The sequence below is a fragment of the Oncorhynchus tshawytscha genome, linkage group LG04, assembly GCF_018296145.1.
Source record: "Oncorhynchus tshawytscha isolate Ot180627B linkage group LG04, Otsh_v2.0, whole genome shotgun sequence".
Lineage (NCBI taxonomy): Eukaryota > Metazoa > Chordata > Actinopteri > Salmoniformes > Salmonidae > Oncorhynchus > Oncorhynchus tshawytscha.
Window position 1 is genome coordinate 47,534,102 of NC_056432.1, and position 12,378 is coordinate 47,546,479.

A 12,378-nucleotide genomic window follows, 5' to 3' on the forward strand; every position below is an offset into this window, starting at 1 on the left:
TACATGTCCAGGCCCGTCTGAAGTTTGCTAGAGAGCATTTGGATGATCCAGAAGAAGATTGGGAGAATGTCATATGGTCAGATGAAACCAAAAATAACTTTTTGGTAAAAACTCAACTTGTCATGTTTGGAGGACAAAGAATGCTGAGTTGCATCCAAAGAACACCATACCTACTGTGAAGCATGGTGGTGGAAACGTCATGCTTTGGGGCTGTTTTTCTGCAAAGGGACCAGGACGACTGATCTGTGTAAAGGAAAGAATGAATGTTGCCATGTATCGTGAGATTTTGAGTGAAAACCTCCTTCCATCAGCAAGAGCATTGAAGATGAAACGTGGCTGGGTCTTTCAGCATGACAATGATCCCAAACACACCGCCCGGGCAACGATGGAGTGGCTTCTTAAGAAGCATTTCAAGGTCCTGGAGTGGCCTAGCCAGTCTCCAGATCTCAACCCCATAGAAAATCTTTGGAGGGAGTTGAAAGTCCATGTTGCCCCACAACAGCCCCAAAACATCACTGCTCTAGAGGAGATCTGCATGGAGGAATGGGCCAAAATACCAGCAACAGTGTGTGAAGACTTACAGAAAACGTTTGACCTCTGTCATTGCCAACAAAGGGTATATAACAAAGTATTGAGAAACTTTTGTTATTGACCAAATACTTATTTTCCACCATAATTTGCAAATAAATTCATTAAAAATCCTACAATGTGATTTTTCTGGATTTTTTTCCTTCTCATTTTGTCTGTCATAGTTGAAGTATACCTATGATGAAAATTACAGGCCTCATCTTTTTAAGTGGGAGAACTTGCACAATTGGTGGCTGACTAAATACTTTTTTGCCCCACTGTATGGATCGGGGACTACTTCCGCAGGAGATAGCTATCACTCACAACCACTGCTTCTCTGCTCGGAGCCTTTTGAAGTGGGGTACAGGGCACGTCGTCTCTCCACTATTTCATGAGGAAATGGTTCATGAATAGAGAATGGGGTGTGTTTCAATTCTCTACCCTGTTGCAACAAGTCAAATTTATTTTTGTAGTGGGTTAGCATAGCTACGATCGGACGGGGCCTTCCCTCTACTCTGCCATCAACTGGTGTGCTCTTTGAAAATCAATTGTTTGCACCTGTTCGTCTGTCATCTTGAGGTTGTTTCATGAACACCCTGACTTTTCCTCCGTTGACTGATAGTATTCATCCTCCTTTTTTCCCATTATAACAATATTATTTCTCATACTTCTGCACTTTAGATCAAGTAATTCGGCTTTCGTTTTATCATACCGTACCGCCTCTAGTGTCTTTTAGGGAGTCCACGGTAGTTTTCAATATCTTATTTTCCGCTCGTATTTCTTCCATCATTGTATTACTGTAATCCATTCCTGTTTTTAAGGCCTCAGCCTCCCCAGTTGCCCAGGCAATTAAATCTTTTTTTTTTTTAGCTGCTCGCTTGTAAGCAATGCTCTATCTTCTGGAAACATGGTTATAAAAATGTCCCCTCCAATTTTAAGTTCGTAATTTTAGACTGCGGCTTTCCTCCCGTTCCGCTCGCAGAACTCCGGGAAAGGTCTCCTCTTGTTCATTTCGATATCCATTTATTTTTCAAGCTGATCAGTAAATAGTTTGATTCTCTATATTATACAGAATGTTTCGTAGTTATCATTTAATCCTCAATTTTTGTAATTAATTCATGGGACAAGCTGTGCCTACCACGCTGCCACCTGCCACGTCATCGACAGCTTTCTATAATACTTGACACATTGGAAAGAATTTACAAAAAAACTGAGCAAACTAGAATGCTATTTGGCCCTAAACAGAGTACACAGTGGCAGAATACCTGACCACTGTGACTGACCCATAATTATGGGGATCTTTGACACTACTTACAGAGTTGCAATTGAGAAAGGCCACCAAAGGCAGACCTGGCTCTCAAGGGAAGACAGGCTATGTGCACACTGACCACAAAATGAGGTGGAAACTGAGCTGCACTTCCAAAACTCCTGCCAAATGTTTGACCATATTAGAGAGACATATTTCCCTCATACGACACACGACACAAAGATTTCGAGAAAAAAATCACATTTTGATAAACTCCCATTTCTATTGAGTGAAATACCAGTGTGCAATCATGGCAACAAAATGTGATCTGCTGCCACAAGAAAAGGGCAACCAGTGAAGAACAAACACCATTGTAAACACAACCTATATTTGTTTATTTATTTTCCATTTTGTGCTTTCACTATTTGCACATCATTACAACACTGTATGGCATTTGAAATGTCTTTATTCTTTTGGAACGTTTGTGAGTAATGTTTACTGTTAATTTTTTGTTTATTTTACTGTTGTTTATTATACATTTCACTTGCTTTTGCAATGTAAACATATGTTTCCCGTGCCAATAAAGCCCCTTAAAGTGAAATTGAGTTGAGAGACGTGGAGACTGGAATAAACTATAAAAAATGAACTTAGTAGTTCACATCAATGTTGCAATTTCGATTACAATTCTATTCATTGTGCAGCCCTAGAAGCAACTACTGTTGTCAATGTTGATGATGGAAAAGTCAACTTTCTGTCAATCATTTTTATTTCTCAACTCTAAATATTGAGCTCTAGCAGCTATTTTACAAGCAAGATAATTGATTCGGCTTTGAGATGCTGTGTACGAAATGCACATCGGCCCTTGCGAGTGCAGGTGTCATTGGGCAGTAGCCCAATGTAGTTGTTTTTAGGATATTGAATTTACTGTTTTATTAATATATGGCTACCAGCAGTGGGTATTATGTTTAGAGTTAGCAATATAGCTAATGTGTTTTGAGTTTTACTTACTCAGGAGGTGAATTAGTCCCAAATCAATTAGCCTATGATAATAGTGCAAATAAAGATGTAGGCAAATTAATCGTTATTGAACAAAAAATGTAATATCAATAGCCTAATTGTCAATCCAAAATATGAGTCGCTGGATTAGGTTGCACATCAACAATATTTTTGTCATGTATTCCTGCATGGACATGTTAGATGAAACAACATATTTCTTGAATAGCATCTTAGTCTTACACCCCTAATAAAGCACAGTGAATGACTTTATAAAATGATTACACATTTTTCTATTGCGTCGCGCCACAGATTATTTTTTGGTGTGAACAAATCATGGGGTGGCACCACCAAAAAGTTAGTGCCACCAGGTGATTTTTTTTCTTCTCTGGAGCCCTGCATTGGACCAATCCTGCAAACTAATTTCATAGGAGATTTCTGGAGTCCTTCTCTCCAAAGGGATATGGCCGTGTGCTGACGACGTGCTTTGTGTACCGCAGGTTCGAGGAGTTCCTCCAGAGGAAGTGGTCGTCAGAGAAGCGCTTCGGCCTGGAGGGCTGCGAGTCTCTGATCCCCGCCCTCAAGACCATCATCGACAAGTCCAGCGAGAAGGGTGTGGAGAACGTCGTCATGGGCATGCCACACAGGTGGGTAATAAGAAAAGGAGCACAAGGTGAGGGGATGCTTGAGTTTCTGCAACATGGTTTGACTTTCAGCCTTCTCTCCTCTGACACATGCTCACAATCTCCTAGGGGTCGTCTGAACGTGCTGGCCAACGTCATCCGCAAGGAGCTGGAGCAGATATTCTGCCAGTTTGACTCTAAGCTGGAGGCTGCTGATGAGGCGAGTCCCATCTAGCCCACCCACTGCAATTCTTGACTGCACTAATTGGAACACAACCACTGAATTGCCTGAATGTGTGGCTCTATTGTAGATGCCTAGCGGTATTCTACTGCTAGTATGTTTGACTCTGTTGTTGCAGGGCTCTGGTGATGTCAAGTACCACCTGGGGATGTACCACAGGAGGATCAACCGTGTGACGGACCGCAACATCACTCTGTCCCTTATGGCCAACCCCTCCCACCTGGAGGCTGTGGACCCCGTGGTGCAGGGCAAGACCAAGGCCGAGCAGTTCTACTGCGGAGACACCGAGGGACACAAGGTATGGACCGACACCGCTGGTTTTGAACACGGTTTGAATACTGGCGTATTTATTTTTCTCAAAGTGACAAGGGAGTACTTGCAGAGATCATAGTCCTTTTGTGTACTGTAGAAAGTCACCCTTTCGGTTCGATCCCTTTTTCTGCCCTTCACTTACACACTGATCTGTACCAGATAAGTGGAACTATGGTTTCCACCATATCGCCTTCACCAATCTGACTTTATTTGATGAGTTATTACCTCAAGCAAGAATGGATTGTAAGTGTTCTGCATTTGACGTTGGATTGTTTATGTTCCAGGTGATGTCCATCCTGATGCACGGTGATGCTGCCTTTGCCGGTCAGGGCGTTGTGTACGAGACCTTCCATCTCAGCGACCTGCCGTCCTACTCCACCCACGGCACAGTGCATGTGGTCGTCAACAACCAGGTGTGCGCACACACACGCCAATCTAACCACTGACCACACCTGGTCTGGAGAAGATACAAATAGTCTTTGTTCCAGCCATGGTAGAAAACCAGTGGTTGTGTGAATGGCTGGTGTGCTAACCCTCACAACCCCTAACTTCCCCCAGATTGGCTTCACCACTGACCCCCGTATGGCGCGCTCCTCTCCGTACCCCACTGACGTGGCCCGGGTGGTCAATGCTCCCATCTTCCACGTGAATGCTGACGACCCTGAGGCTGTGGTGTACGTGTGCAACGTGGCCGCCGAGTGGAGAGCCACCTTCCACAAGGACGTGGTGGTGGACCTGGTGAGTATAGTTCCCTAGGTACAGATCTAGGATCAGCTTCCCTTCCCCCAATCCTAACCTTAACCATTCATGGGGGAAGATTAATAACTGACCCAAGATCAGGGGCTGTGTTTGTGTGTGCAGACCTGCCAACTTGCACGCATTTTGTGTACCATGCACGTAATTTGAGGTTAAAGTATGCTGATACGAAAAACTATCCTAAAATAAGTTAGCAAATGTAAGTAAGCATTTCACTGTAAGGTATACACTTGTTGTAGTCGGTGCATGTGACAAAGTTTGATTTAAAATACACAAAAATAGGTTTTTAGTTGGGACATTGTGGTATTTGACTCAACCGTCTGAAGTTAGAGCTGAGCTGCTCCAGCCTGACCCCCGTCGTCTTAGTACTATTTTCTTCCCTCGAACTGGATGGCAGTTCCTCACTTCGTCTGATACCTCTGATGTGTGAGGGAAAAGGGTGGGGAAAATGGAGAATGACTGTTTGCTAAATACATTTTCCTAAATTGTATGTGTTTGTCAAGCACATAACCATTATTATTTCATAGTTAGCACCTTAGCTAAGGCGTCATTACGACATGGTAGTTAGCTACAGTGTTTAGTCAACTAAGCGAGAACACTTTCTTGCCAGGTAGTAGGAGCGAGCTCATTTACGGGCATGGAAACCTGTGCGCTGTTGCGGTAGTTCGGTGTGCGTCACTGCGTGGATGGAAACAGACACGCCCTGAGACCTGTTCCGCTCATGGCGTCCACAGAAAGTTATATTGGACTGTTAAAGATTAGTAGGCAAATGTTAATTAATCAGTTCTTGATCTGTCCTCTTGATATATCTGTATGTCAACAGTAGACTGCTAATGATGTGATATTAGTCCGTTCACAAATGTTGAATGAATGGTAGCCAATAGTCAGACCTAACTTGATGGATTAGGTCAGGGATGGAGATCTAAAACAAGTTAATAAGTCTAGTTCAGTTGTTTCATAGTACACTAGACTATCCACATGGACACCTATTAATTAGAATAGTCATTACCCCTACATTTAACCTAGAAAAATGTGTCATTAAGACCACCTCAATTTAATTTAGGATCATACACAAGTCTTCTGTGTTGGCTACGTTGTTTGATATAATGTAAGACCTTAGGTTTCAGGAAATAGCCGTTACAGTTGACTAACCCCCTCTGGACCTCTCCCCTACCCAACCTTAGTCCTACATCAGCACCACCTTGTCAGAAAGTCCTAGTGAGAGCCCTGATTTGTACATGTAAACCTTTTTCTAGTTAGCTACTGAAGAGCAACTAATTATCAAGAACCCATAAAGTCTATAGCCTACAATTCCTACTGAGGCAGTCTTCTGCCAACCTCCTTATTAGGCCCAAAAAATGCCTATTATTTGGGCAGTGTGGGTGTCGTGCATGCCGTCGCTGATCAACGCCACGCCGTTGATCAGGTTGGCAGGTCTGTCTGTGTGTGTTTATTAACAATGTTTGTGTGTCGGCAGGTGTGCTACCGGCGGTTGGGACACAATGAGATGGACGAGCCCATGTTCACTCAGCCCCTGATGTACAAGCAGATCAAGAAGCAGAAGGGAGTGATGCAGAAGTATGGCGAGAAACTTATTGCAGAGGGGGTCGTCACGAGACAGGAGTACGAGGTCAGAGCTCAACCACTTCGGCCATATCTCTCCATAGAGTAGAGCCGAGGAGTCACCCTCTCCACTTCTGCCTTCCATCTCCCTCTCTCTACAGGAGGAGATTGCAAAGTATGATAAGATCTGTGAGGAGGCACATGTTCGCTCCAAGGATGAGAAGATCCTCCACATCAAACACTGGCTGGACTCTCCCTGGCCTGGTGAGTGGGTTAACAGCTCACAGACACACATACACAATGCCATGTGTGTGTGTGTTGTGAATAATGGACCTGTGTGTGTGTGTGTAGGTTTTTTCAACCTGGATGGCCAGCCCAAGAGTCTGACCTGCCCGTCCACTGGCCTGACTGAGGAGGAGCTGACCCACATCGGTCAGGTGGCCTCCTCAGTGCCAGTCGAAGACTTCACCATCCATGGAGGTGAACCCTACTCTAAACCATAGAATTAAGAACATAATAATATTATGCATCTCTATGCCTTTTAACTTTTAAATCCTCTGATGGCGGGAGAGTCAAAAGCAAAAGAGCCAAAGTGCAGAGTGAAGACATGGCTCTTTTATTGACTCTGGCTGTGTACACACAGCAAGATTTACACCCGGTGACAAGTGTCTGGTTTGCACTCCTCCGTAGGTCTGAGCCGTATCCTGAAGGCCCGAGGGGAGATGATCAAGAACCGCACGGTGGACTGGGCCCTGGGAGAATACATGGCCTTTGGCTCTCTGCTCAAAGAGGGCATCCACGTTCGCCTCAGCGGCCAGGACGTGGAGAGGGGCACCTTCAGGTGACGAGAGGGACTTTCAGTCCCAGGCAAATAAAATGTTTCCATTTTTGAGCATGTCATCTTGAGTGTGTCCCAAATGATGGTCTCTGGTCAAAAGTAGGGTACAGGCTGCCATTTGGGATGCAGATCTTGTCTCTTGTCCCTCATTGTCCCTGCTGTGTGTTTCCCTCCCTGCCAGTCACCGACACCATGTGCTGCACGACCAGAACGTGGACAAGAGAGTTTGCATCCCCATGAACCACGTGGCCCCCAACCAGGCCCCCTACACCGTCTGCAACAGCTCCCTGTCTGAGTACGGCGTGCTGGGTCAGTCACTCTCCACCTCACAATTACTGTGAAAACATATACTATGGAAACAGATTCAGAGAAACTGGGAAATATCACAGGAACTCTCATTCAAATAATCCCTTACTACTATCTCCACCCGCTACTAACTGGGGACTCACACTTGGCAAGATAATCGGGGACCTAGCGACCAGTCATTTTGTATGAAAGGAGACACACAGCGACCTAATTGTCCGCGACGAGAGCGCAAGCAGCCAACATTCACAACGATACACCAACCCGGAGAGATTTTAACCTTGATCGCTGACTATCTCGGCAAATGAGTCCTGAGTTAGGAACCTCTCTTTCTCACTCATTCTCTCGTTCTCTCTTTCTTTCTTTCCCTCGGTCTCTGTTGTCAGGTTTCGAGCTGGGCTTTGCCATGGCCAGTCCCAATGCCCTGGTCCTGTGGGAGGCCCAGTTCGGAGACTTCCACAACACAGCCCAGTGCATAATCGACCAGTTCATTTGCCCCGGCCAGGCCAAGTGGGTCCGCCAGAATGGCATAGTCCTGCTGCTGCCCCACGGCATGGAGGGCATGGTGAGTACCCCATAGCACCAGTTGAAGGGAGGAGATGGCGTTTCAAACAATTGTTCATAATCATTCCTTTACACTACATGCTCATTTAAGGGTTTTCTTTATTTTTACTCTTTTATTAACTGTACAATAATAGTGAAGACATCAAAACTATGAAATAACACATACGGAATCATGTAGTAAAATATATTCTATATTGGAGGTTCTTCAAAGTAGCCACCCTTTGTCTTGATGACAGCTCTGCATTTTCTCAACCAGCTTCATGAGGTAGTCACCTGAAATGTATTTCAATTAACAGGTGTGCCTTGTTAAAAGTTAAATTTAGGAATGTCTTAAGTTTGAGCCAATCGTTTGTGTTATGACTAGGTAGGGGTGGTATACAGAAGATAGCCCTATTTGGTAAAAGACCAAGTCCATATTATGACAAGAACAGCTCAAATAAGCAAAGCAAAAGAACAGTCCATCATTACTTTAAAACCTCTTAGAGCTTACCCCCCTACTTTGTGCAATTTCCGCCTGAAGACATACCCAAATCTAACAGCCTGTAGCTCAGGCACAGAACCAGTGATATGCATATTCTTGGTACCATTTGAAAGAAAACACTCTGAAGTGTGTGTAAATGTGAATTGAATGTAGGAGAATATAACAATAGATCTGGTTTAGATAAAACAATGAAAAAAACATGTTTTTGTTTTTTTATTTTTGTATCATCTTTAAAATTAACAAGATAAAACAAACATTCAGATAGGATGATGGGGACAATTTCAGTGAAAAATATAAGAGGGCAACAGTACTTGTGCAAATTTTCAAAATGATAACTTCCAAAATGAGTGTGCTATACATGACATTTATCATGAAGTCACCCAGGTGTCCCACACAAGTAGCCCAAATGTACCCAAGTGGCCAAATTGGTGAAGGTATACATTTTGAAACAAATAACTATATACAAAATACCAAAATGGTATTCTAACACACGCCCCCGCCCAAAAAAAAATTGAGGGGAAAAAATCAAGGTTGATAAAAAAATATATGGAAAAAATATATATGTATACATTTACAAAATAACATGGGTAACTATTTACACACTTTCAATATTTGGAAGACCCTCAAATCAAATCTATTTCTATAGCCCCAGCCTAAAACCCCAAACAGCAAGCAATGCCGGTGTAGAAGCACGGTGGATAGGAAAAACTCCCTAGAAAGGCAAAAACCTAGGAAGAAACCTAGAGAGGAACCAGGCTCTTCTGGCTGTGCCGGGTGGAGATCACAGTGGTTGTAGAGGGTGCAACAGGACAGCACCTCAAGAGTAAAAGTGAACAGTTTAGGGTTCCATAGCCGCTAGCAGAACCGTTGAAACTGGAACAGCAGCAAGGCCAGGTGGACTGGGGACAGCAAGGAGTCATCATGCCAGGTAGTCATGACGCATGGTCCTAGGGCTCAGGTCCTCCGAGAGAAAGAGAGAATTAGAGAGAGCATACTTAAATTCATACAGGACACCGGATAAGACAGAAGTACTCCAGATATAACAAACTGACCCTAGCCCCCCGACACATAAACTACTGCAGCATAAATACTGGAGGCTGAGACAGGAGGGGTCAGGAGACACTGTGGCCCCATCCGATGAGATCCCCGGACAGGGCCAAACAGAAAGGATATAACCCCACCCACTTTGCCAAAACTCTACACAATATTGTGCTGCTGATGCCAGGTGCCATAGCAATAGATTCTTTATAGCAATAGACAATAGACTCTTTCTGCTGTAAAGCAGAGGGTCACCAAGCATGTGGAGCAGGTGATGGGGGACTTAATTTTGCAAAGAACACAGCAACGCCTCCATGCTGTCCCCTTTTGGCCCTGAGGCACATCCATGCCTGCAGAAATAAATTGGGGAATATGAACACCACTTGTGGCAGGAGCTGGATGAACCAGCTTCAGTGGGGGATGGAAACCTTGGCCCTGGTGGCTGCCATTCGGAGTCAGTGTCACTGTGAAAGAAAATGTTCAGTTAGAATAGTGTTGGGGAATAATCAGAATTAGTTGGGTAACATAGATAAGATGTTTTATTTTCATGATATGCTTATGAGTTACTTCTCATCAGAATGTGTCTTGTTGTACTATAGTGGTGGCCATTTGCAGTTATCTGTTCTCTGTCAGGACTAAGTTACTTGGGCCGCAGAGAGGGGAGGGGTCAAGCTTGTCTTCATATGTAAACATATCTTTTAAATCAATTATCTCTTGGCTCCACAATGTCTGTGTGCCAGTCACTGTGTCTCTGTGATCTTGTCAAGGAGGGGTGCATTTGATATATGCCTGTTGATAGGTTTTGTTTTATGGTCCTGAGAGCGAGATAAGAACATAGTTTAGGAGACAAAGCTGAACGATAATTTATAGCCAATGCTGTCTGGCTATGTGTGTCTTTACTAGAAAGGATCTCAGTTGCAATGTGTAAGGACTCTCAAGAGAATTCATTGATAGACACTGAATTGATCTGAGAGTCACAGGGTTGTGATGGAGCTCATATAATTAAAGATGGACTTTATGATAACTCTGACTTGTGTGTGGTTTGCGCTCATGATTTGGTAAATACAGGAAATTTCCACGACAATAGTTTCACATATGAGCCCTGTATCAACAGGTATAATAAACAGATATATATGTATATATAGAGAGTACAGGGAACATAAGGTTGAATATATTATTATGACCTGCTAGATCTACTGTCTCTTTTATATTATGACATTTCAGCTAGATCTACTATCTCTATTATATTACAACAGACCAGCTGTATCTACTGTTTCCATTTCACTTTGGCCATTGTTGTGGGCCTGCCCTCCCCTCAACAGCCTCAAATAGGCTATTTCATGTGGGTTGGGGTGGGGCGGCAGACACACGCATCTCACATTTCATTACATTATATATTTTATATATTTATATATTGCTTCTAAAAAATAAATTTAAAAATCACATATTTTATATTATTAATTTCAAACAAGGGCATTAGCATAAGAACTTACCAGTCCAAAACGATGTCCTCTCCCGTTCTAAAAATCGTCCTACAACAATCTCTGTCTCACTTTCCCAATCAATTTATTCTAAAATTGTGTGTACATCTGTGTATCTAGACTTAGATTTAGCTTTCCCTTACTTAGTCGCCATACTGATTGATATATAAACAGCTGAATCTGTGAGTTTACCAAACAATGCAGTGCGTAATATGTGTTTCTCCTTCCGGTATGAAACTTCAATAGCGAATTACTCTCTTTACGCTGGAGCTTACTACATGGGTTGGTCTTGCAACACATAAACATGACCTATTGCCGTTTACCTCAGCTCATTGGCTATCTACCCAGCTAGATTTCAAGACGATCAGTGGTCATTGGGTTAAAATACAGTCAATCAACGAAACAGCGGGTAAATCATTGGTGCACAATGATGTCATGACTTGTCTTCAAATCGGTTTCTTTCAGTCAATACGTCCCGCGAAATAACCCATCTGGTTTGATTGTGTTTACAAACAAACCAGTTGATTGCAGTGAAACCAAACATGACTGGAAAAGTCACATTCCGTGTGGGTTATTTACCTGGAATGTGACGTCGAAAATGGAGTGAGATGGAGTTCACGACACAAGCGGTTCACAAAATGTTTCGTGTTAGGCTATAAAAACGGATTTTATCCAACAAAAGATAATTCATTGTGTAACAATGAGCATCGGAATTGCAAACAGACGAAGATCGTCAAAGGTAAACGATTTATTTGAATGCAGTTTGTGATTATGTTACGCCCGTGCTGGTTGAAATAGTTGTTTTTTATGGGGCTCTATGCTCAGATAATTGTATTCTTTTGCAGTAAATCCTGTTTTAAAATCTGACAACGCAGTTGGATTAGCAAGATTCTAGGCTTTCGATACATGTGAGACACTTGTATTTTCATGAATGTTTAATATGACTATTTATGTAGCGATCACCGTATGTTGTGGAATTTCAGCCCGCTAGCGTGTTCCGTGCTCAGAGAGGTTAAGACATGAAGGTTAGTCAATCCGGAAAAATTCAAGAACTTTCAAGTGCAGTCGCAAAAACCATCAAGCGCTATATTGAAACTAGCTCTCATGAGGACCTCCACAGGAAAGGAAGACCCGGAGTTACCTCTGCTGCAGAGGATAAATTCATTAGAGTTACCAGCCTCAGAAATTGCAGCCCAAATAAATGCTTTACAGAGTTGAAGTAAAAGGCACATCTCAATATCAACCGTTCAGAGGAGACTGCGTGAATCAGGCATTCATGGTTGAATTGCTCCAAAGAAAACACCACTAAAGGACACCAATAATAAGAGACTTGCTTGAGCCAAGAAACACGAGCAATGGACATTTGACCAGT

General features: G+C 43.1%; 1 protein-coding gene across 1 annotated transcript in view; it reads left to right on the plus strand.

Moving 5' to 3' along the window:
* Positions 1–12,378, plus strand: part of ogdha (oxoglutarate dehydrogenase a) — a 36,147-nt gene that overhangs the window by 17,675 nt on the left and 6,094 nt on the right. The window contains 11 exon segments of the mRNA XM_042320827.1: positions 3,307–3,453; positions 3,559–3,649; positions 3,789–3,968; positions 4,267–4,395; positions 4,541–4,720; positions 6,216–6,368; positions 6,463–6,565; positions 6,653–6,781; positions 6,992–7,142; positions 7,321–7,448; positions 7,829–8,007. Of these exon segments, the coding sequence (XP_042176761.1) occupies positions 3,307–3,453; positions 3,559–3,649; positions 3,789–3,968; positions 4,267–4,395; positions 4,541–4,720; positions 6,216–6,368; positions 6,463–6,565; positions 6,653–6,781; positions 6,992–7,142; positions 7,321–7,448; positions 7,829–8,007 (1,570 nt within the window).